A 26,935-nucleotide genomic window follows, 5' to 3' on the forward strand; every position below is an offset into this window, starting at 1 on the left:
AAGAAACAGCTTAATAATACTCAAAAGACCAGCTGAAGAAAAATGATTTGTTTATTTAAAGACGCAGTGGCAGAGAAATCGATATACATTAATGTAGCGTTGGACAGGAGCCCAACAGTGATGAACAACGCAATAGATATTTATATATGGAATGCCAACAATTATAAATACTCTCACACACACTCAGTCATAATATGGTAGGTTTTATTGGATCAACGTTTACATTGAAAACAGTCTGTTGCTTCTTTCACTTCTGCTGTCTCTACCCTTCTGCCAGTCACTCAATCTGTTCCACTCCAGTCCCCTCACTTTATTTCTCACACTCCATCATCATCCCTTGACCTTCCCTCCTCCTTTACTTCCTTTCCAGTACTTTCTTTTTAAACCTCATTCGACCTCCCCCTTCTCTCTCTCTTTTTTCCTCCCTCTCTCTCTCATTCTCTTTCTCTCACTGAAGAACGCAACGCAGCCATGAAGAACTTGCGGGTTCTTCTGTTTCAGATGCATCTTGGGGGATGGAGATTTCATCATCGTCCACTGGAAAAAGAAAAGTCGATATCTTCGTTAATGTTTGAACATTGAGTTGCAGTGAATTGTATGAGCTACAGTGTGAAATCAACTTGTGGTTGTAACTCTGTCTGACCTTTCAGAAAAGAAACAATTTACCAAATATACATTTTACAGCATCATCTTTATTACACGTTCTCCTAAGGATCCTTTGCAGAAAAGGCAAACCCAGACTGCAACAAGCTCAGTGAAAAAAATAAATCCAAGATGGATGAGGTAAAAGAAAAGTCAATTATAAATATACTACAATTTAATTAAATAGTGAATAGCAACATGCTAACGTCAAACTCTTTCAAAATCGTTCCAAAAATTTGTCACTTTTGAGATTTAATTTCAGTTAAGCTGAAATGTTGATTATAAATATACTTATATTTCATCAATACTAAAAAAAATTATTGAATAAAAATAGCTCAGTGTAATTAAAAATCTATTATATTTCCTAATATTGTTGTATGATATGTATTTTTATGCTTAGTAGAGTATTGTGCATTAGCTTGGCAATATGCTAAAATCAAACTCAATCCAAATCATTTCAAAAGTGTACCAAATCAGACTCTTATGAAATTTAATTTCAGTCAAGTTGAAATGGTGATTATAAATATACTTTTATTTGATTCATTACTGAAAATGACTGATAAAAAATTGCTCAGTGTAATTAAAAAGTCAATTATTTTACTCAATTTTATTGTGTGCTATGTATTTATTAATACATTATTAATGTAATTATGTATTTATCCCCTTTTCTCCCAATTTGGAATGCTCAATTCCCACTACTTAGTAGGTCCACGTGGTGGCACAGTTACTCACCTCAGTCCGGGTGGCGGAGGACAAGTCAAGTCGCATCTTAACACGTGGCTCATTGTGCATGACACCGTGGAGACTCACAGCATGTGGAGGCTCATGCTACTCTCCGTGATCAATGCACAACTTACCACATGCCTCATTGAAAGCGAGAACCCCTAATTGCCACCACGAGGAGATTACCCCATCTGACTCTACCCTCCCTGGCGACCGGGCCAATTTGGTTGCTTAGGAGACCTGGCTGGAGTCACTCAGCACACCCTGGGATTCGAACTCGTGACTCCAGAGGTGGTAGTCAGCATTAATACTCGCTGAGCTACCCAGGCCCCTGTGTGCTATGTATTTTTAAGCTTAGTAGAGTATTGTGCATTAGCTTAGCAACATGCTAACATCACACTACTTCCAAATCATTCCAAAACTGTTCCAAATTAGTCACTTTTGAAATTTCCTTTCAGTTAACATGCTGTCTTAGAAGGCAGCTGTTGTGGGCAGTAGGTAGTAATGCATCTCACTAAGTTTTGGACAAGAGATTCAGTTTAGCTCTGTCACCTATGGCTGGCATTCTCTCTTACCATCACTTTTGTCATCCTCTGAGTCTCTGTCAGATTCCAGAAGAGAATTTTCCAATCGGCTGTCTCGTCTCACTGTGACATCGCCTCTAGAAAAACAACAACAGAAGACTGTCAGTGTAGGGCACATGGATCACCCTGTTTAGAAGGACAGAATGATGTTGAACACAGCCCAAAGCAGAAAGCAAAACAGCTTTGCTGACAACAGTGTGCCGTCAATGAGTTTTCTGGGTTCCAATGAGTCCTGGAAAACCTGGAATTTTGCAATACAGTTTTCCAGTCATGGAAAAGTCATGGAAAATGAGAAAAATCCCTAAATGTCCAAGAAAATAATGATTTGTCCTGGAAATTATTTTAATTTAATAAAACTGTTTGAACAAAAACATGGAGTTCAAAAATTCATATTGCTTTGTCACTGCCAGCGGCTGTGCATTGTGAAACAACATCAATGGTTGACTGTCATGAACAAAGCCCTATCATGTACGTTCTCTGCTCATCTGCTGTCATCTCTACTTTGCTCAGACAAAATAGTTGACAAAGTTATGTATTAAAATTCATTCCAACACTGCTGTTGTGTTAACAACAAAAACATTTAAGTTGTAAACTTTAGACAATGGAGAAGGTCAGACCGCTGATTTAAAAAAATAAATAAATTCAAACCTCAAGGTGGTAGCATGGTGATGCAGCCTTTATTGCTTACTTCATGATGTAAATTAATTTGTAATAATTCAACAATCGGAGACCGCTTGTACTGCGGTTACCACATGCAGGCTCTATGAAACACGGATGGAAACACCGAATCAAGTCAAAACAAGGCTTTAGCCATTAAACAGAATTTGAAATACAAAAATGAATGTTTGAATGCACAATTAATCAAATTGAAATTGCAATATGTCCCAGTGTGATTATTAAACCACAAAAGGCTGTCATTTATTGAATAAATATATAATCTGCATGTGCTGCATGCTTCAAAATGACTGTGTGAAGCCAGCCATTCAAACACTGAAAACACCTCATCAAGATCATCACGCATGCTCTGTGACAGAGAGACAGAGAGCAGAGCACTCTGAAGTGCGCAGCACATATATAATATATACTATTTATCTAATTAAATTACAGTTTTTGGGTTTAATAAATAACAGTGGGCCATGTAGTGAACTGCTTATCCGGAGGTGAGAAACTACTGTCAAAACACACATAAATGCCAAAATAAAAGCTCGATTTAAATGGAAACATGAAACTATAAAATGACTATAAATAAAAAATAATTAAACAAATGAAGTGCTCTTATACAAAATCCAAAACAACACAGGAGATTTTTTTTTTAGATGCTGCACAACAGAACATCACAGATTAATAATTAAAGCAATATCTCACATTCTGTTGTGCAGCACCTTATTTGACAAAAAAACCCCCAAAAAAATCTACTGTGTTGTTTTGGATTTTGGATTGATAAAAAAATAATGCAATGTTATGTTGAAAACTTTTATTAATTAAAATAATTCTACTTTAATTAATGTTTTAATGAATTCATTTCATTAGATACCATTTTGATAATAGAATTTAAGTACACTACAATCCAACAACTACAACATCATGACTTCTCGGTGTTTGCTTAAATATTACACCCGTTAGGCACATAAAATGACCTGGAAATGTCCTGGAAAAGAGTGGGAACCTTGGTTTTGAACGGCTTGTTTTATCATACAAACTGCTTTTTTGATAGGCAGCAGGTTTCTTTAATGAAATTTCTTTGATGAAAATAAGAGAAAACTATAAGTAAGCCATTTGTAGGTTAATTCCCCTGAAAATGCAGCTCTGTGGTGCTTTCAAAACATTTCTCTGTTTGTTTCAGCATACCGACCAGCCTTACACGGCAACACTGGCTCAACCAATTCTGCAATTATGTTTGGTGTAGTTAGTGGTTCAGAAAGTAAACCCTTGAGCAATAAGGGTGGGGTAAATGCAGAGCAACTTAAAACTTTTGGTCATTCTGATCAACCTTTGACTTTGTTTTTCACACAGAAATGTAGTTACTACAAAGAAATCAATACTTTTTCACAAAAGTGTTATTAGCTCAGCACCCAACACTAGACTAAGAGCTACAGTTTTCATTGTCAATTAAACTCTGCCTGGAGCATTCCTGCAGACTTCTCATTAATAGGCATCCCAGAGAAATTTTACTCCAGCCGGTATCTCATTACACTTGTACATATTGATATACTGACTAACTAAAACAAAGAGCAGAGGTTTGCAGTGCCTTATATTAGTAATAGAGGTACAGGAGTCTCTCTGTGAATGTCAGTGAATTGATATATTAGGTAATACAAAATATACAGAAAGCTGTGAAGGGCTAGGAAATAGGTGGGGGTAGCTAAGGTACACTGGTCAGAGGAAGGGAGTTTTCAATAGGCCTTGAGATACAGGGATTATATTTGAACCTATGTGGCATGTATTAGTCTGAAGAATTAAGACACACCTCTTTTTAAAATTTCCAGGAAGCTGCTCCCAGACTATGAGGTCACGACCCCCTGTGACCCAACGATGGTCCCCGCTTGCTGTTAGCCATGCAGCAAAACAAAGAATTCTGGGAAGATCTGAAGAGGTGAGGGAAACCAGGTACTTACAATGGGGAACAGAGAACACTGAAAGAGTGAAAAAGACAGAGACAGAAAGTGATTATCCTGCACACTGTATTGAGGTTTTGCACAATGAGGGGTTAAAAAATGTGATCTCAGAATCACTTACGGTTTATCATACTTTCTCCATTGGTGAGGTCAAAACAAGAGCCAATCAAAAGACCTGGTATTTGATTGACACAATCTGTGACACCAGCAGTGCTGCTGTGATTGGTCAGTCTGGTCACTACACCTGCGAATGTTTAGATAGAGCAAACACACTTTTCTTTAAGAATTATTTTTATCTTTATAACATTTCCCTCACTGGGACTATGTGTAAAACTACACAACCAAAAATATGACACACTAAGTATTTGAATATAGAATTGGTGTGAAACCAAAAGGAACCGGATTTACACAACATTTAACTGATGAATAAACCATACAGAAAAACTAACAATTTGTCTGTTTATAGCACTCCTACACTCTGTTAATAACTGCCACCTTTGCTGTGTGTTTTATTTCATTAATACAAATGTTTTTTTTTTGTTTTTTTTTTCATTTGGTATGAAGCTCATTATTTCTATGAAAGCTCCAGCAACGAGTTATTTGATGAACTGGTGTCATTATGAAGCTTAGTGCTCTCGATTAGATGATCACATCATGTAGTGTGTTCTTACTAGTAACTGTGATTTATCTGAAGTAATTGTTTACAGGTTGTTTTAGCCTTCAGCAGAATTCTCCTTTGAGAAAACAGGATATAAATGAGAAAGTGCCGGATGTTTTTTATGTCTTTCTCTGCCCAGGGCAAACAGAAAATGAAGGTCCACTGGGGGTGATGAAATATTTATCGCTACTGAATTCAGCATGTCTGTGAGAAGTGCTTTATAAAATGAGATGTTGACTGAATATTTATTTTGATGTCAGATGCAGTATCATGTTGACACTGGATTTAGCAAATACCGAAAACTAAGGTGGTGGAAAAGGCCAACAAACGATTTTAAAAAATGGATTTATAGAATGTTAAAACATTTTCTGAAAGAGTCCGAAATGAAAAAGTTCCAGATGCAGATTATTTTTCAATCAAAATCCCAATAATAACTTGGAAGATTTGGTGCATAATGTGGGACCTTTAACTATAAACAAACCCCAGACACACCGGGGACTCTTATTTTGAAAGGATGGAGACTTGGCTCCATTACAATGCTCTATATTTAAGTATTTACTAAATTAATCTTTTTATAGCCTATATATTCACCAGATCAAGGGTATAAAAATATGAATGAATACTGTCAATGTTTTTATTTATTTTGTTCAACTCTAAAGGGTGCTTTTATCCTGTAGAAGCCATTCTAACTGTAGTATCCACCAGTGCAGGCCACAGAGGAACATAAGAGGAAATTTGAAAAGAAAACTAACGGCATAGATTTTTGCCAATAACCGATAGTTTTAAAAAGCAACTATCGGCACCAATTAATCGGTAAAACTGATATATCTGTCTACCTCTATTGACATATGCATGCACCAGGGTTTCCGTTAGCCGGTATATACTATTTTTTGACTGTTAAAATGTCCTAATGTCCGAAAATTCAAACATGGTCGGACACAACGTCTGGTAAAAACATTAACACAAAGCGTCAGCAACCCCTTTAATTGATACCACAAATGCACAGCGTGAAACCATTCCCATGATTACAGCGCTTCACTGCCATGGAGGATTAAAAGCGGAGTCCTAATCCGTGACTACAGCGGGTTTTATACCACACACTGGCAAAAGCAGCCTGCGTTATTCACGTCTCACATTAAAATGGCCTTGATTCTTCTGGAGGAGCTTTTATGCTATGAAAATAGGAAAATAGTCATAAAATAAAGAGTCAAGGAAATTAGCCAAGGTGAGAAATTATATAACATAACTAGGGGTGGGCGATATGACCAAAATCTTACATCACGATATGAGTAATTTTATATCAAGATAACGATATATATAACAGTATAGTGTTTTTTGTTTTGTTTTGTTTTTTGTAAATTACAATTTATATATTAAATAACCATATTGTGATGCCTATTTTTGGATAATCCAAATAATTAATTTGTCCTTTAATAATTTTCTCTTTATTTAATCGACAAATAATATAAATAAATAATAATAAAAAAAGGGGGCCTGGGTAGCTCAGTGGTAAAGACGCTGGCTACCACCCCTGTTCGCCAGTTCGAATCCCAGGGCGTGCTGAGTGACTCCAGCCAGGTCTCCTAAGCAACCAAATTGGCCCGGTTGCTAGGGAGGGTAGAGTCACATGGGGTAACCTCCTTGTGATCGCTATAATGTGGTTCGTTCTCTGTGGGGCACGTGGTGAGTTGAGCGTGGTTGCTGCGGTGGGTGGCGTGAAGCCTCCACATGCGTTATGTCTCCGTGGCAACGCGCTCAACAAGCTACGTGATAAGATGTGCGGGTTGACGATCTCAGAAGCGGAGGCAACTGGGATTCGTCCTCCGCCACCCGGACTGAGGCGAATCACTATGTGACCACAAGGACTTAAAAGCACACTGGGAATTGGGCATTCCAAATTGGGAGAAAAAGGGGAAAAAAATAAAAAATAATAATAAAACACTCAACTTGGTTACAAATCATTACCATAATGCTAAATTTCATATTATGCTACATATGTCTGATATGATGTTGACCATTAATATTATTATTATAAACTTTCCTCAAGAAATTCAAGATCTTCCCAAAGCAATGGAACAAAGAAAATAATAAGCTACATAAGTATCTAAAGTGAAAATAAACACTTCTTGCAAAAAAGAAATATAAAATAATTATAAACCCTTCTTGCAAAAACATAAATGACCGAAAAAATACGGAGCTCATCTTTTGGCTTTCATAATATTCTTTTGCATCCTTCATTTGATGTCCCACCTGTTTTAATAGCAGGCTCCTCTTCATTTTCTTGAATTGTTTGGGTGTGTAATCCCAGTCTAGTTTTCCTGTAAATTTCAGGAAGCCTGCTGGACTTGTCCGCACTTACATGCTCCAGAGAAAGTGCACGCGACACTCACATGAAACACAGATGCGTGTGTCAGATAAGAAGCATATTATTGATATTGCACAGCCCTAAACGTAACCTAATTATTTTTGTTATTTTAATATTTCTTTGTATACGAAAGGACATGTGGCAAATTCAGTTAAGTTTTTTTGCTCTGCCCATGCACTTTTGCTCCTTGTTGAATGTTTCATTTTTATAGATGCTAAATCCATGACAGCCGTTTTTTTAATTAGACGCTACTTCCATAAGAGCCGTTTTTCTTTTCTTTTCTTTTATAAAATAACATTTACCGTTCATTTTGTGTCATTATTATATCACATTATTATGCATAGTCCATCGCGTTACAGCGCAAAATAAACATCGAAATGAAATGACCAGATTTTTTCCAATTTGTCCGGCAAACTTTATCGAACCCCGGACACATTGGCTGGCACCAAAATTTCTTAGCGGAAACTCTGTCACGTACATATACAGTAGTGTGGACTAGTCTGATAACACTACTATAAAATGCTTCTATTTTACATTTTTCTAATTTAATAGAATATTTTTCAATACAAAATAAATTATAGTATCACCATAACAATTTGAGTGGTTTTATTTTGAAATATTTAGATTTTTTGAAAATCTGACCTTGTGCAAAATTTGTAGTAGTGACACAGAAATAGTGCAGGTTCTTAAAAGCATAGGTCACCCAATAATGGAAATCTGTCATTATTTACTCTTCCTCATGTTGTTTCAAACCCATATGTCTTTTATTCTTCTTTGGAGCACAGAAGGAGATGCTAGACTTAATGTTAGCCACTTTTGACTTTCATTAAATGCAATGAAAGTAAATGGTGACTGAGACTAACATTCAACCTAACATCCGCTTTTGTGTTCCATGGAAGAAATAAAGACATATGGGTTCGGAACAACATGCGGGTGAGTAAATGATGAAAGAATTTAAAGGGTAAACTATCCCTTTAAATATTTCTTATTCATTTTACATCATGACATTGCTTTGTTTTAAATGTTTAAAAATCTTAAAACTTTTTATTTCCAGCTTTACATTTGATTTTAAATCCCAGAATTTCAATATACTGTATATTACCCGTTCTCCAGTTCAGGATTCGTATGCTGGCCCTGCCACATGAGAGGAACATGCGGTCGCCGCGAGGGCTCAGAATCAGCCTCCCGCTCACTCCGTCATCCCCCCCACACCCTGTGACTTCTGGCTCCCAGAGGTGCAGCCTGCGGAGGGGCTCCGTCCATTCGTCACACACCTCCCACACACACACACGTCCTTCAGCGGAGCCGCTGAAAACCAGAGGACCCTGGGCCTGTGGAGAACTGAGGGTAAATGCCACTGTGTTTCCATGACAACTCCTGCCAACTTAATAGTTTTAAATATGAAACAAGTCATTGCTGTTTGATGCAACAGTATTCTGTTTCTTACCTTCACCTCTTCTTTCACCTTACAAAGTGATATGTAATATATTTCCCTCCTTTCCCTTGAAAGCATTTCCTTGATTCTATATCTATTTATATTCCTATTATTATATTGCTCTTTCTAGGTTCTGTCACTATCGTGACATTTTGGCTGATGATTAATTGTCATAAAAATAATTGTGATTAATAATTTAATTGTCTCTTTGATACACATGCACCTTTAAGTTATTTATTCACACTGAACTTGGAATTAAACAATCAAACAATCCATACAAATACGTTTTTAGTTTAAATAAATTTTCCTACTTTATCGCCACTTATGCACACTGGAATGGTGCTTTCCTCAACCGAAAATGCTCTCTAGTACCACATACTTTGGAAAACGATGATGTTAGGGACTGGAAAACTGAATTTTGAACCAAAAAATTTATTATTGAGGATTTGTGGCATTTCTATATTTGCATAAAAATACCCTAATTATGGTGGCCTGGGTAGCTCAGTGGTAAAATGCGCTGGCTACCACCCCTGGAGTTTGCTAGTTCGAATCCCAGGGCATGCTGAGTGACTCCAGCCAGGTCTCCTAAGTAACCAAATTGGCCCGGTTGTTAGGGAGGGTAGAGTCACATGGGGTAACCTCCTTGTCGCTATAATGTGGTTCGCTCTCGGTGGGGCGCGTGGTGAGTTGAGCGCGGATGCCGCGGTGGATGGCGTGAAGCCTCCACACGCGATATGTCTCCGTGGCAACATGCTCAACAAGCCACATGATAAGATGCGCGGGTTGATGGTGTCAGACGTGGAGGCAACTGTCCCACCTGGACTGAGGCAAATCACTACGCGACCATGAGGACTTAAAAAGCACACTGGGAATTGGGCATTCCAATTTGGGTGAAAAAGAGAGAAAAAAAAAAAAACACACAAAAAAAACCCTAATTATTTGCTAATTTGCAATTGGATTTGAAAGTTCTCGGTAATTCATGGTTATTTCAAATTATTGCAAACAGGCAATTATATAATAATCACAACAGACTTTTTCTAAATTCCTAATTTATTTTATACTCTTCTTTGTTTTCATCAATTTCTTGCTGAGCAGAGACGGAGACTGCAGAAGGGAAAATGTTTAAATGTTGCCCTTTAATAGCTTGTACATCTCTGTGAACTTTAGACCATGTTTAAAGATCGCCCGGGCAGCCTAGGTATTCTCAAGAGATTTCTGTACCGGCAACACTTCAGCTTTGAGCCGAGGCACAAGATCTTTTTTCTAACATATGCAGACTGAGAAAGTTCCAGATAACAGCACAGTTCTGTTGCCATGGCGCTCGCCCACCTGTAGTGTGGTGACTGCGTCCAGGTGTGCATTCACTGACTGACAGTTCTCCTGTGAGCTCCAGCTCCATACCTGCAGCTTCCCAGCATCTAGTGGAAGATCAATAACATGATATCTCCAAGAGAATGACGCAAGGCACGGTCAAAACAACTTACACACACAGATGCCTACCTGAAGCAGCTAGTTCAGGACCAAATGATGGTTTGTAGTTATTGATAGACTTTTATTTTGTCTTTCAATAACTTCAGTAACAGTGTTGCTTGCTAAGCTTAACAAATGCAGTCAATACAATATCTGTAAAAACTGTAAATAAAGTTTTTTAAGGTAATCCAAAAAATGTGCTTTGTGTGTGAATGAACTAGTTTTACTTAAAGGGACAGTTCCTCCCAAAATGAAAATTCTCTCATCATTTACTCACCCTCATGCCATCACAGATGTGTATGACTTTCTTTCTTCTCCAGAACAGAAGCAAACAAACCCAAACAAATATTTTTAGAAGAATATTTCAGCTCTGTAGGCCCTCACAATGCAAGTGAATAGGTACCAAAATTTTAAAGCTCCAAAAATCACATAAAGGCAGCATAAATGTAATCCATACGACTCCAGTGGTTAAATCCATATCTTCAGAAGTGATATAATAGGTGTGGGTGAGAAAAAGATCAATATTTAAGACCTTTATTACTATCAATCTCCACTTTCACTTTCACATTCTACTTTTGTTTTTGGCGATTCACATTCTTCGCACTTATCGCCACCTGCAGGGCAGGGAGGAGAATTTATAGTAAAAAGGACTAAAATATTGATCTGGATCTCACCCATACCTATTATATCACTTCTGAAGATATTGATTTAACCACTGGATTACTTTTATGCTGCCTTTATGTGTTTTTTGGAGCTTCACATCTTTGGTACCTATTCACTTGCATTGGGAGAACCTACAGAGCTGAAATATTCTCCTGAAAAATCTTCATTTGTGTTCAGCAGAAGAAAGTAAGTAATTAGCATCATGGATGGCATAAGGGTAATTAAATGATGAGAGAGTTTTCATTTTTGGGTGAACTATTCCTTTTATTAAATTTTTTTATTTAATCTGACTAATGAACATGACAAATTAGGTTACAGCAGCAAAAGTAGTTTTTAGGTGTTAGATCAGGTAGAAATAGATCCTTGAAGTAACATTTGCACTTTTTTGATGATACATTTAGGGTGTTACCATTTTAAAGAATGTTAAAACAAAATTGTAATGGGGGAAAGTCATGCAGTAACAGGGTTGCACGTAAAAACACAACTCACCCTAACACACATACCCACAGATGCCTACCTGAGCCAGAGACGATACAGCCTTCTCCTTCAGGAACGAAGCAGAGGCTTGTAACTGCATTGAAGGTGTAAATGGATTTAACACACTGACCTGCAAGACACAAAAAGCCAACATGACACAAACCTAAATCGCACTTGACTTTAATTCACCCTCATCAGCAGAGGGGGAAAAAAAGGCATTGTGGTGACTATAAAAGAATGAGGAGCCTCTCCACCAGTTAGATAATGACTGATTCTTGAGATTTACATAATGCCATTCAGCACACTGCCTTTCACTGGCTCTTCTTCATCTCAGTTTTCTTGGACTTTATACTTAAGTTCACAATGAAGATGTTTGTTATTTTTTGTTTGTCCCTTTTCATCTATATTTTTCTCAGTTGCTTACAACACACATCAATAAAATTGGCATTTATTAATTCAATCCCAACATATTTTTGTGCGTTATTGGTGGATAGTGGCTGGCAGCTGCATTGCACCATGACCGGACTGCAGCGAGCTCTGTACTTGTTGTTGCTGTGTCTCGGACGAAGGGATTTCTTGGTGTGGCCGTTGTGTATTCTGCTTGTTTAGACATGTTATTTTTCCACTCGAACGCATTCTATTGGACTGGTGAATCACACACATGCTGATTTATACCATCACTCTGGACTATGCTGTTGACATGGGCTCTGCTGTTATGTTGTGTCTAGTACATATAGTGTGGTTGTTGTTGTTATATTGCTAGATTTGCTTGTTTTGTTTAGATGTACTTTTAAATGTTTTTCCTTGTAAAGCACCTTAAGCACTGGCCAAAAGTGATAAAGTAAACATAGTATTAATTTTGTTTTATTAGTAGTCGTAACTCGATAGAGAGCCCACCCACTTTTTCAGCTGTCCTGGTTCTGGAAATATTTTTCCCTGTCATTTTTATCATAGGGATTTCATAAAATCCTTCATAAAAGTGTTCAAAGCCATAAACCAATCAACTTTGAGGTGAATCACAACATTACAAACTTGGATTTGAAGCAAAAAATGATTTGAAAATCAAACAAAAAGAGCAAGGTACAAGACTATGTACTTGAACTACAATCCCATGAAGCATTGCAAATTATGTAATCAAATTAAAAATGATGGAAAAATATAAAGAAGCATATACCAATGATAAACAGCCTCGGAGCTCACTGTATGTCTATCTTTAAAGGTGTAAGCTCTACTACATGACATGGCTGGTCAAGTGATTTCATCATGGTTGCGTCCATGAGGGGGAGCCCCTCTCTATGCAGAATAAAACTTTTCTAGAAGACTAGTATGATTGGAATCTTTTGTGAGTGAGCATCACATTTCTCAAAAGTACTATTCATTTATTTGTGTAAAAAAACGTTTAATTAGCAAATTAATTACTGAGTGCACTAATTATTTGATGACTGATAACTATCATTGAAGGCTTTAGCTAAAAAGCATGTTCAGAATGTTTGCTAAAGCCACACAGTGTGTGTGTGTGTGTGTGTGCGCGCGTAAGTGTGTGTGACTCACCTGTGCTCAATGCCCAAATTTTCACACAACAGTCTGTGGAGCCACTTATAACAAATCTTTCCTTCTCAGCTGCGTCAAGTTCACGTGCTGCAGGAAAATAGAGCAAGAGAATGAGTGAGTGTGACAGAGAAGGAGAAAATAAAATAGAAAAGAGAGATTGCAGAATATGAGAAAAAGGAGAAAGAAGGACAAAGTGAGGAGCAAATGCCCTGTCAAAGACAGCAAGACAAGGAATGATGAAGAGCAAAAAGGACAGATGTGAAGGAGGGAATTAGTAGCTGATACAAAAGAGGTGGTGGAAAAGAGAGAGAGGATAAAGGATGAGTGAAAAGTTGTGGGTACATCTGTGTCAACCGGCTGCTCCCATCAACAGGATCAATTATTCTCTACTTTCTAGCACTTAAAGGCCCTTGAGAGAGTGTGTGTGTGTGTGTGTGTGTGTGTGTGTGTGTGTGTACCCAGTCTTCTGCAGTACTCTGGAGGTGGTGCAACGAGACAGGTGACTCCACCGCTGTGACCTCCCAAATTGCGCTGCTCTGTTGCCGTGGGAACATGCCACACTTTAACTGTTGTATCACGACTAAAATTGATAGAAACAGAGGGTGAAAAGCAGAAAAGGAGAAATGGACAAAAATGACAAGACGCGATAACGGAAATGTCAGCAATTTCACAGTCAGTTTGAGCCATAAACTAATTATTTTTCAGTCTTATTGAAAGCCATTCTGGTACCTGCCAGAAACCACAAGATTGTCGACGGCGACCACACAGGTGATGATGTCACTGTGACCCGCTAGAGTTCTAAGACGAAACTTGGCGTTTTCCCAAGTCTGTTTGCGGAATCTGAACTCAGCATCTGTGATATGTGAAGACAAACAAAAAAACGTATAGCTTTGTGGCATTTCTATATTAATCTATTCCTTACTGTATATTGAAAAATTAGATCATTTAATATTTTCAATTAATATATGGCTAACTAACATCTAATGGAGTTTTTTTCCTTGCCACAATCACCTTTAGCTGCTCACTGTTGCTTTTAAGTGATAGTTCACCCAAAAAATTTAAATTCTCTCATCATTTACATCATCAAAGCTCATTCCATCCCAGATGGGTATGACTTTCTTTCTTCTGCAGAACACAAAGATTTTTTGAAAGAAAATCTCAACTCTGTAGGGCCATACAATGCAAGTGAAACTTTGAATCTCCAAAAAGCACATAAAGGCAGCATAAAAGTAATCCATAAGACTCCAGTGGTTTAATCCATGTCTTCTGAAGTGATCCAGTTGGTTTTGGGTGAGAACAGACCAAAAGTTTTCACTATAAATCCTGACATCCGGTCTCCTTGGCGATCATGATTTCAAGCGTGATTACATTTCCTAGTGCCATCTTGCGTTCTGCGCATGCGTCAAGCATTAGGAAGTTTGATCGAACTTGAAATCATGATCATTCCTAGAGACTGCAATGGCAAGATGTACAGTATAAAAGGAGTCTGGTCTGTTCTCACCCAAAACTGATAAGATCGCTTCAGAAGACATGGATTAAACCATTTATGGATTACTTTTATGCTGCCTTTATGTGCTTTTTGAAGCTTCAATGTTTCAGACCCCATTGTATTATGGACATACAGACCTGAGATATTCTTCTTAAAATCTTTGTTTGTGTTCTGCAGAAGAAAGAATGTCAAACACATCTCGGATGTCATGAGGGTGAGTAAATAATCAGAGAATTTTCATTTTTGGGTGAAATATTTCTTTAAGGCATGAAGGCATGACCTTCTGTAAAGCTGTTTTGAAATTATGCGTGTTCTGAAAAGCGCTACACAAATAAAAATGACTTGACTTGAAAATTCTATATTTGCTTAAAAATGTCTTATTTGGGGGGGCCTGGGTAGCTCAGTGTGTATTGACGCTGAGTGACTCCAGCCAGATCTTCTGAGCAACCAAATTGGCCCGGTTGCTAGGGAGAGTAGAGTCACATGGAGTAACCTCCTTGTGGTCGCAATTAGTGGTTCTCGCTCTTAATGGGGCGCGTGGTAAGTTGTGCGTGGATCGCGGAGAGTAGCACGCGTCTCCACATGCTGAGTCTCCGCGGTGTCATGCACAACAAGCCACATGATAAGATGCGCGGATTGACTGTCTCAGAGGCAACTAAGACTTGTCCTCTGCCACCCAGATTGAGGTGAGTAACCGCGCCACCACAAGGACCTACAGAGTTGTGGGAATTGGGCATTCCAAATTGGAAGAAAAGGTGATAAAAAAAAATTTAAAAAATTAAACTGAACAGTACATCATGGTCATGTCAAACAATCGTAATTAGATCAAATAATCAAGACAAGGTAATTTTGAAATAATCGCAACAGGCTTAGTTTATATATATATATATATATATATATATATATATATATATATATATATATATATATATATATATTATTGTGTAGGTCCCCCTCGTGCCACCAAAATAGCCATGGTCCAAATCACTGAGATCACATTTTTTCCCCATTCTGACGGTTGATGTGAATATTAACTGAAGCTCCTGACCCGTATATGCATGATTTTATGCACTGCACTGCTGCCACATGATTGGCTGATTAGATAATTGCATGGATGATTGTTGGCGCCAGAAGGGCTGGTTTGAGTATTTCTGTAACTACTGATCTCCTGGGATTTTCACGCACAACAGTCTGTAGAATTAACTCCGAATGGTGCCTAAAACAAAAAACATTCAGTGAGTGGTAGTTCTGTGGATGGAAACGCCTTGTTGATGAGAGAGGATAACAGAGAATGGCCAGACTGGTTCGAACTGACAAAGTCTACGGTAACTCAGATAATCGCAATCTCAAAAAATTAGAATATGGTGACATGCCAATCAGCTAATCAACTCAAAATACCTGCAAAGATTTCCTGAGCCTTCAAAATGGTCTCTCAGTTTGGTTCACTAGGCTACACAGTCATGGGGAAGACTGCTGATCTGACAGTTGTCCAGAAGACAATCATTGACACCCTTCACAAGGAGGGTAAGCCACAAACATTCATTGCCAAAGAAGCTGGCTATATCCAAGCATGTTAACAGAAAGTTGAGTGGAAGGAAAAAGTGTGGAAGAAAAAGATGCACAACCAACCGAGAGAACCGCAGCCTTATGATTGTCAAGCAAAATCGATTCAAGAATTTGGGTGAACTTCACAAGGAATGGACTGAGGCTGGGGTCAAGGCATCAAGAGCCACCACACACAGACGTGTCAAGGAATTTGGCTACAGTTGTCGTATTCCTCTTGTTAAGCCACTCCTGAACCACAGACAACGTCAGAGGCGTCTTACCTGGGCTAAGGAGAAGAAGAACTGGACTGTTGCCCAGTGGTCCAAAGTCTTCTTTTCAGATGAGAGCAAGTTTTGTATTTCATTTGGAAACCAAGGTCCTAGAGTTTGGAGGAAGGGTGGAGAAGCTCATAGCCCAAGTTGCTTGAAGTCCAGTGTTATATGTACTCAATACTTGGTAGGTTCTCCTTAGCCCAGGTAAGATGCCTCTGACGTTGTCTGTGGTTCAGGAGTGGCTTAACAAGAGGAATACGACAACTGTAGCCAAATTCCTTGACACGTCTGTGTGTGGTGGCTCTTGATGCCTTGACCCCAGCCTCAGTCCATTCCTTGTGAAGTTCACCCAAATTCTTGAATCGATTTTGCTTGACAATCCTCATAAGGCTGCGGTTCTCTCGGTTGGTTGTGCATCTTTTTCTTCCACACTTTTTCCTTCCACTCAACTTTCTGTTAACATGCTTGGATACAGCACTCTGTGAACAGCCAGCTTCTTTGGCAATGAATGTTTGTGGCTTACCCTCCTTGTGAAGGGTGTCAATGATTGTCTTCTGGACAACTGTCAGATCAGCAGTCTTCCCCATGATTGTGTAGCCTAGTGAACCAAACTGAGAGACCATTTTGAAGGCTCAGGAAACCTTTGCAGGTGTTTTGAGTTGATTAGCTGATTGGCATGTCACCATATTCTAATTTTTTGAGATAGTGAATTGGTGGGTTTTTGTTAAATGTGAGCCAAAATCATCACAATTAAAAGAACCAAAGACTTAAACTACTTCAGTCTGTGTGCATTGAATTTATTTAATACACGAGTTTCACAATTTGAGTTGAATTACTGAAATAAATGAACTTTTCCACGACATTCTAATTTATTGAGATGCACCTGTACTTTCCAGAAGGCCAACAATTCACTAAAAATGTTTTTTTTATTGGTCTTATGATGTATTCTAATTTTTTGAGATAGTGAATTGGTGGGTTTTTGTTAAATGTGAGCCAAAATCATCACAATTAAAAGAACCAAAGACTTAAACTACTTCAGTCTGTGTGCATTGAATTTATTTAATACACGAGTTTCACAATTTGAGTTGAATTAATGAAACAAATGAACTTTTCCATGACATTCTAATTTATTGTGATGCACCTGTATATATAGATATATATATATAAACACAGTGCATCCGGAAAGTATTCACAGCGCTTCACTTTTTCCACATTTTGTTATGTTACAGCCTTATTCCAAAATGGATTAAATTCATTATTTTCGTCAAAATTCTACAAACAATACCCCATAATGACATTGTGAAAGAAGTTTGTTTGAAATCTTTGCAAATTTATTAAAAATAAAAAACGAAAGAAATCACATGTACATAAGTATTCACAGCCTTTGCTCAATACTTTGTTGAAGCACCTTTGGCACCAATTACAGCCTCAAGTCTTTTTGAGTATGGTGCTACAAGCTTGGCACACCTGTTTTTGGGCAGTTTTTCCCATTCTTCTTTGCAGGACCTCTCAAGCTCCATCAGGTTGGATGGGGAGCGTCGGTGCACAGCCATTTTCAGATCTCTCCAGAGATGTTCGATCGGTTTCAAGTCTGGGCTCTGGCTGGGCCACTCAAGGACATTCACAGAGTTGTCCCATAGCCACTCCTTTGTTATCTTGGCTGCGTGCTTAGGGTCGTTGTCCTGTTGGAAGATGAACCTTCACCCCAGTCTGAGGTCCAGAGCGCTCTGGAGCAGGTTTTCATCAAGGATGTCTCTGTACATTGCTGCATTCATCTTTCCTTCAATCCTGACTAGTCTCCCAGTTCCTGCCGCTGAAAAACATCCCCACAGCATGATGCTCCCACCACCATGCTTCACTGTAGGGATGGTATTGGTCAGGTGATGACCGGTGCCTGGTTTCCTCCAGACATGACGCTTGCCATTCAGGCCAAAGAGTTCAATCTCTGTTTCTCATGGTCTGAGAGTCCTTCAGGTGCCTTTTGGCAAACTCCAGGCGGGCTGTCATGTGCCTTTTACTGAGCAGTGGCTTCCGTCTGGCCACTCTACCATACAGGCCTGATTGGTGGAGTGCTGCAGAGATGGTTGTTCTTCTGGAAGGTTCTCCTCTCTCCACAGAGAAACACTGGAGCTCTGTCAGAGTGACCATCGGGTTCTTGGTCACCTCCCTGACTAAGGCCCTTCTCCCCCGATCGCTCAGTTTGGCCGGGCGGCCAGCTCTAGGAAGAGTCCTGGTGGTTACAAACTTCTTCCATTTACGGATGATGGAGGCCACTGTGCTCATTGGGACCTTCAATGCTGCAGACATTTTTCTGTACCCTTCCCCAGATCTGTGCCTCGATACAATCCTGTCTCGGAGGTCTACAGACAATTCCTTGGACTTCATGGCTTGGTTTGTGCTCTGACATGCACTATTAACTGTGGGACCTTATATAGACAGGTGTGTGCCTTTCCAAATCATGTCCAATCAACTGAATTTACCACAGGTGGACTCCAGTCAAGTTGTAGAAACATCTCAAGGATGATCAGTGGAAACAGGATGCACCTGAGCTCAATTTTGAGTGTCATGGCAAAGGCTGTGAATGCTTATGTACATGTGATTTTTTCGTTTTTTATTTTTAATAAATTTGCAAAGATTTTAAACAAACTTCTTTCATGTTGTCATTATGGGGTATTGTTTGTAGAATTTTGAGGAAAATAATGAATTTAATCCATTTTGGAATAAGGCTGAAACATAACAAAATGTGGAAAAAGTGAAGCGTTGTGAATACTTTCCGGATGCACTGTATATATATATATATATATATATATATATATATATATATATACAGTTGAAGTCAGAAGTTTACATACACTTAGGTTGAAGTCATTAAAACGTATTTTTTAACCACTCCACAGATTTCATATTACCAAACTATAGTTTTGCCAAGTCGTTTAGGACATCTACTTTGTGCATGACACAAGTAATTTTTCCAACAATTTGTTTCACTTTTAATTGACTAAATCACAATTCCAGTGGGTCAGAAGTTTACATACACTAAGTTAACTGTGCCTTTAAGCAGCTTGGAAAATTCCAGAAAATGATGTCAAGCCTTTAGGGAATTAGCCAATTAGATTCTAATAGGCTAATTGGCGAATTGGAGTCAATTGGAGGTGTACCTGTGGATGTATTTTAAGGCCAACTTTCAAACTCAGTGCCTCGTTGCTTGACATCATGGGAAAATAAAAAGAAATCAGCCAAGACCTCAGAAAACAAATTGAGGACCTCCACAAGACTGGTTCATACTTGGGAGTAATTTCCAAATACCTGAAGGTTCACGTTCATAGACCATGTTCATCTGTAAAAAACAATAGTACGCAAGTACAGTATAAACACAATGGGACCACACAGCCATCATACTGTTCAGGAAGGAGATGCATTCTGTCTCCTAGAGATGAAAGTAGTTTGGTGCGAAAAGTGCAAATCAATCCCAGAACAACAGCAAAGGACCTTGTGAAGATGCTGGAGGAAACAGGTAGACAAGTATCTATATCCACAGTAAAACAAGTACTATATCAACATAACCTGAAAGGCTGCTCAGCAAGGACGAAGCCACTGCTCCAAAACTAACATAAAAAAGCCAGACTACAGTTTGCAAGTCCACATGGGGACAAAGATCTTACTAATTGGAGAAATGTCCTCTGGTCTGATGAAACAAAATTTTACTGTTTGGCCATAATGACCATCATTATGTTTGGAGGAAAATGTTGAGGCTTGCGAGCCAAAGAACACCATCCCAACCGTGAAGCATGGGGGTGGAAGCATCATGTTGTGGGGGTGCTTTGCTGCAGGAGGGACTGGTGCACAAAATAGATGGCATCATGAGAAAGGACAATTATGTGGATATATTGAAGTAACATCTCAAGACATCAGCCAGAAAGTTAAAGCTTGGTCGCAAATGGGTCTTCCAAATGGAAAATGACCCCAAGCATACCACCAAAGTTGTGGCAAAATGGCTTAAGGACAACAAAGTCAAGGTATTGGAGCAGCCATCACAAAGCCCTGACCTCAATCCGACAGAACATTTGTGGGCAGAACTACAAAAGCGTGTGCGAGCAAGGAGGCCTATAAACCTGACTCAGTTACACCAGTTCTGTCTGGAGGAATGGGCCAAAATTCCAGCAACTCATTGTGAGAAGCTTGTGGAAGGCTACCCAAAACATTTGATCCAAGTTAAACAATTTAAAAGCAATGCTACCAAATACTAACAAAGTGTATGTAAACTTCTGACCCACTGGGAATATGATGAAAGAAATAAAAGCTGAAATAAATCATTCTCTCTACTATTATTCTGACATTTCAATTTTTTTAAATAAAGTAGTGATCCTAACTGACTTAAGACAGGGAATGTTTTCTACGATTAAATGTCAGGAATTGTGAAAAACTTAATTGTGAGTTTAAATGTATTTGGCTAAGGTGTATGTAAACTTCTGGCTTCAACTGTATACACACAGTATACACACTACTGTTCAAAAGTTTAAAGTATTTGTGAAAAATGTTTCATAGTGAGGATGTCTTCAAAAACAACGCCATAAATAATTTTCATGCATCAATTAACATCAGGGCTCCATGTTCTTCTATTCTATTGTATTCTATTCTATTTGCAAAAGGGATGTTTGGGAGTCTTAAATTTATATTTCCTTATTTTACGCACATAAAAACATCTTATGTGCCTAAGACTTTTGCACAGTACTGTATATATATTTTCTATTTTATGCTCTTCTCTGTATTTATTAATCACTTACTGAACAGAGACTGAGATTGCAGAAGTAAACCCATTAATGGCTTGTCCATCTTTGTGAACTTCAGTCCATGTTTAAACAAACATTATTTTATATTTAATTTCATTAATGCATTTTTGGCAGATGTCTTTATCCAAAGTGACTATATATATTTATCAGTATCTTTATTGGTGTGTTCCCTGAGAATTACACCCACAGCCTTGGCATTTCTATTGCAGGTCCATGCTCTATGACAGAGATGCCCAAACTAGGGTCTGCGGGCCATGACCTTTGATTTGGCCCGCCTTGACGTATATGACAAGACGAGAAAAAATTTAAGAAAAAAACAAATGCTATTGACGGAGCTTTTCATTGCAATAATTTAGCAGATTGCAGAGTAATGTGTTTTTTTTTATTTTTTATTTTTTTTTTTTTTTTATTGTATAATGAAATCATAAACGAGGTGAACCAGGGCAACTTTAATATTTTAATACAATACAGTTTGCAGACCCTGAAATTCGGCGTGGGTATTGTGCACAATTTTACTAATTCCCACAATTTCCACTTTCCTAATCCGGGAAATTTCTGCACATTTTTATTCACTTAACAGTGCAGCTGCGAATTAATAAACCAATAGATACAGAGGAACAAATCAAATCAATAAACTTGTTTTTGTATAAACTGTAATTCAAGAAGCTGCGTGAGTAAATCCACTCTGTCTCTCCCTCTCTCGCTCTTGTGCAGCTGTCAGCAGTGTCAGAAGTGTAAGTGCGCTAAGTGAAAATGTGCTTTGTCGCATAGATACTGAACTTAAGATGTTACAGATATATAAACCTTTCTAAACCTGTTAATTCAACATGCAAATGGCATTATACCACATCTCCGTAAGCGAGCGACACGATAAAACAATATTGTTCCTGTTTATAATCAACAAAGCTGTTAACATTGTAAGTGCGTGCGCCTTTCATATCTTGGCGCTCCCCCATTATTCATAATGCAGCACATTTGCAAGAAAGGCAGAAATAGCAAAAAAGCACAAAAAAATTGTGTAATGTACCAGCTGCATGGTGAAGAGAGGCACTTAAACACCTGTTACGTCTCTCATCTCCATCTCTAGTTCCACCCAGGGTTGGAAATTAACGGGGGCTCTAGACAGAAAAATCCTGCAATCATACACTACCGGTCAAAATTTTTGAAACACTTGACTGAAATGTTTCTCATGATCTTAAAAATCTTTTGATCTGAAGGCATATGCTTAAATGTTTGAAATTAGTTTTGTAGACAAAAATATAATTGTGCCACTATATTAATTTATTTCATTATAAAACTAAAATTTAATTTAATTAAAAAAAGTTTTTGAAATTGATGACTTGGACCAAATAATAAAGAAAAGCTGCCAATAAGTGCCCAACATAGATGGGAACTCCTTCAATACTGTTTAAAAAGCATCTCAGGGTGATACCTCAAGAAGTTGGTTGAGAAAATGTCAAGAGTACATGTCTGCAAATTCTAGGCAAAGGGTGACTACTTTGAAGATGCTCAAATATAACACAGTTTTGATTTATTTTGGATTTTGTTTAGTCACAACATAATTCCCATAATTCCATTTATGTTATTCCATAGTTTTGATGACTTTACTATTATTCTAAAATGTGAAAAAAATTATAATAAAGAATGAGTAAGTGTTTCAAAACATTTGACCGGTAGTGTATATAGTTCCAAATTAATATATCCATCATGATCTTCGTTTGAATTTTCGCTGAACATTATTTGGTTCATGCCGTCCAATGTGCAGATGGTGCCGAGTCAGTGGAGGATGCTAGCACTATAAACACACAGACGTGCACTCCATTTCTCACTCTCCACATCAGTTCGGTGTCATGCTCACGAGATAAAATTATCAAATGCTACAATGTAGTTAATAATAATATTAAAGGGGGGGCCTGGGTAGCTCAGCTAGTATTGACGCTGACTACCACACCTGGAGTCAAGAGTTCGAATCCAGGGTGTGCTGAATGACTCCAGCCAGGTCTCCTAAGCAACCAAAATTGCCCAGTTGCTAGGAAGGGTAGAGTCACATGGGGTAACCTCCTTGTGGTCGCGATTAGGGGGTCTCGCTCTCAATGAGGCATGTGGTAAATTGTGCGTGGATCGTGGAGAGTAGCATGAGCCTCCCGTGCTGTGAGTCTCCACGGTGTCATGCACAGCGAGCCACGTGATAAGATGCGCGGATTGACTGTCTCAGAAGCGGAGGCGACTGAGACTTGTCCTCCGCCAACCGGATTGAGGTGAGTAACTGCGCCACCACGAGGACCTACTAAGTAGTGGGAATTGGGCATTCCAAATTGGGAGAAAATGGGATAAAAAAAAAAAATAAATAATAATAATATTAAAGCTACACTATGTAACTTTTGGCCCTCTAGCAGTTAAAAAAATAAAACTGCATGTGTCTTGCGGAAGAACATTGTTATAGTAATGACTTTAGTCATGCTTCGGCTCTACTCCTCTGCGCAGATGAATGTGGTTCGAGGCACCTGTGTACACAAGGATACGGGACATCTTATCAGAGTGAATGTACAAATAAATAACGAAAGAAAGGAAAAGACGGTTATCCGAAAACATGTCATCTGAGCAGATAAGTGCCATATCTTATGCTGTTGTTTTGACTTATTGGAAACATTGATGTTTTGAAATAAATGGCGTTACAAAAGTTAGGCAACATTTGTTAACATTAAACATAACGATTGCTCGTCTGATAAGGTCAAACACTGTAAAGTTGTTATAACTGCAGGATATTCTGGCCAAATAGACCACGATAGTAACTAATTTATAGATTGTCATTGTTACCAACCAGTGGTCAACATCATATCAAGACTCGCATGTCCTTGATAAGCCAATAACTAAAGGATTTATTTATATGAATTATTGCCGTTATAACGAAAAATACACACGTATGCTAGCAAGTGAAAAGTTCTGCACCGATTACAGTATAATTATTGTATTTCACTACAGACGTGTGTGTGTGTGATTACACAACTCTACATAAACCACATCAATAAAATATCTTACCTGTTGAATAAGAAAAAAGCCATCTCTGGGTCGCTTTTAAATCCTTTCAGATCTCGGAGTTGTCACCACCTCTGAAAAGCCAAGCCGATGTTGATTCGGGTTTTATTACAGACTCTGTCACTTTCCCCATTTTTGTTTTTTACAACCGGTGATTCCCTGGAGGTTTGCCGTTTTAAATGATCCATGGTCAATTTTTCTCATTCGTTGTGACAACAAACTTACAGCTTCACACTACTCCCACACCATACACGCGCTACAGTAGCCAGAGCTTATTTTCTCTGTGTACAGATATGACGATAACACGCACGGGCGAATGATGTTTGTATGCAATTTCTCGCGAAATCCATCCCGACAGCTCTAAAATATAAATAATTATTATAGGTTTATCAAAGTGTATTTGGGTAAAGACATGGTTTGGAAGATGGATTTTTGTTACACTCTCTCATTAATAACAATTTGTTGTTTTTTAACAAAAAAAGTTACATAGTGTAGCTTTAACATAAATAATATCTGGATGTGTTAAATAGCCTTGATATTAAATAAAATGTTATTAATGATACAATAATAATTTTACAGAATATTAACCACTTTTGGTGTATGAATCATATCTCTGAATAATGTTCATTGTTTTATTAAACTGGCTTGAAGGAGTTGCTAAGTTTTTATATATGCTCCTCATACCGAATCTGGAGTAATGCTGTCATCTACTCTGTGTCGGTGCATTTGTTTTGTAGGCTGTTAATTTGATTATTAACTAAATAACAAAATATTTGGAAATGTGTGAATGAGAAAAAAAAAAAATTCAGTAACAATGCACATTATGCAATGTAGAGATCACACAATTTTGTAATTATTGAAACATGCCATTTTAAAATTTAAATAATTGTGGCATTAAATTAAAGCATTTGACTTAAAAGGATGACGGAGTCATAAGGCTAGAAAAAGAAATTACCTTTTGTAAAGGTAAAACAAATTTCAGAAATGAATTTCAGGCCCTGAGTTTGTTAGAATGCAATGTTCTCTTTTGGCCCACAGCCCTCAGTCAAGTTTGATTTTTGGCCCTTCGTAGGAAAAAGTTTGGGCACCTCTGCTCTATGAGGAAAATGCAATTCTCATATAAATTGTGGTCATTTTTTCTTTCTCTGGTAAATGCGGATAAATTAAACCATCACATGGGACAGCCATAAATCAGGCAAAATTTGTGAAAGGCATGCAGGCTTGTAATCAATCTGTGTGAGTAACTGCAATTGTCTGTGTGATTAGTGCACTAATTTGACCTTCTTGTTCCTCTTCACTGGGGCTGACTGGAGATTCATGCCTTTCTCCGCCGCCATCTGTATTGCCTCCATTCACTTCTTCATTCTCTCTTCTCTCCTCTCGTGCTATCTTCACCGCAGGAGGCTGAGCAACATGTTGCTCTGTGACCTTCACCCTATCATGAAAAATAACAAACCATCAAGCAAAAACCCTTAGAAAAAAGATCTTTATTTATGATTCACATGCCAGCCCATCGGTGTTAATCACATGCCTGTCTTGCTTATAGCTTTGTTGTAACAAGTATATTATTAAATAATAATATGTGAGACAGGAGGGTGGGAGTTCAAGGATTGACTTTTTAAACAAACATGATGAATCAATACTGGCTAGACAGCAGAAAGTGAAGGACTAGCCACGGGCAGAGAGCTAGAGTTAAATCTCGGGCAAGCTTTGACTGTCTCGCTCTCTCCTTCCCCACCTAGTCGCTCATTCTTACACTCGTCTTTTCATTTTATCCTCCTCTTTTCCCACAATGCCGTCAGTTTGCTGGGGGCCAGAAAGCTGCAGCAGAAGCTCAGCCAATCTGAAGCGAAGCTCCGCCTTCTTTAAGACCTACAGAGAGTGACAGTGGTGGTACTCCATTGCATGGTATAATTAAACATAGTCAGAAAGACAGCATCAACATTATAGTTTAGCAGAATTCATTAGCCAGCTTTGAAATGATGGACTTCCTGTTACTGAGCCATCTTTGAATAATTGTGATCATTTTATGTGTTCACTGTCTTGACTAAGAAGAAGGATCCATTGACCTGGTGATTGACCAGGATGTCCTCAGCTGAACTGAAGAGATGAGGTGTACTTTGAGCATATGGTCATCAGTAAGCTCTGTACTAATGGAGTGCAATAAGAATACACAAATATCCCATGTGAGAGAAGAAGAGCAGGATAATTCTGTACCTTTACTTTTTCTTCGGGAGTGAGTGAGACTTTGATCTCCAAGTTCTCAATTTGCCTTAACTTCTTTTGGAGTTTCCTCACCTCCCCCATCTGACTTCAGTTTAACACAACCCCAATGCCCGATGTATTGTCAGAATGAAACGATTCTTCGTGTAGTCACTAATGCTCTTGATTAGACTCGCACGCTTTCATAGATGATTGTATATGCACTAAATTATGCCCCAGGTTGATACTGTAAACATGGGTTGCTCTATTCCAGTAGGACACTCGCGGATTCTGTATGTTCGTAGACGTGTTCTCAGACCTCATCAACCGGAAATTAACAGCTGTAGAATGACCTCATCTAAAGGAAATGTGTCTTAATCTCTCTGGCGACATCTCGTGGATTTATGGTAACAATTTC

At 38.3% G+C, this 26,935-nt stretch overlaps 1 protein-coding gene across 1 annotated transcript; it reads right to left on the reverse strand.

Moving 5' to 3' along the window:
* Window positions 1-33: 33 nt before the first annotated feature.
* Window positions 34-26,868, reverse strand: LOC127453842 (uncharacterized). The gene is made up of 13 exons (XM_051720568.1): window positions 26,533-26,868; window positions 26,072-26,187; window positions 25,596-25,750; window positions 13,913-14,036; window positions 13,642-13,763; window positions 13,184-13,270; window positions 11,673-11,762; window positions 10,352-10,440; window positions 8,690-8,918; window positions 4,686-4,808; window positions 4,417-4,582; window positions 1,941-2,026; window positions 34-537 (listed from the first exon to the last, which is right to left on the reverse strand). Exons 1-13 carry the CDS (start codon window positions 26,620-26,622, stop codon window positions 449-451), a joined length of 1,566 nt encoding a protein of 521 aa, XP_051576528.1. The 5' UTR covers window positions 26,623-26,868; the 3' UTR covers window positions 34-448.
* Window positions 26,869-26,935: the final 67 nt, after the last annotated feature.

The sequence above is a fragment of the Myxocyprinus asiaticus genome, chromosome 16 (genome assembly GCF_019703515.2).
Source record: "Myxocyprinus asiaticus isolate MX2 ecotype Aquarium Trade chromosome 16, UBuf_Myxa_2, whole genome shotgun sequence".
Classification (NCBI taxonomy): Eukaryota; Metazoa; Chordata; class Actinopteri; order Cypriniformes; family Catostomidae; genus Myxocyprinus; species Myxocyprinus asiaticus.

Bases quoted from the DNA above. Each gene is read 5' to 3' on its own strand.
- LOC127453842 (XM_051720568.1), bottom strand. From the start codon at position 26,622: ATGGGGGAGGTGAGGAAACTCCAAAAGAAGTTAAGGCAAATTGAGAAC. The intron at 25,751-26,071 runs GTAAGAATGAGC...TTTTCATGATAG, and splicing joins GATAAAATGAAAAGACGAGT to GGTGAAGGTCACAGAGCAAC. The intron at 10,441-11,672 runs GTAGGCATCTGT...ATCTTCCACTAG, and splicing joins CTGTATCGTCTCTGGCTCAG to ATGCTGGGAAGCTGCAGGTA.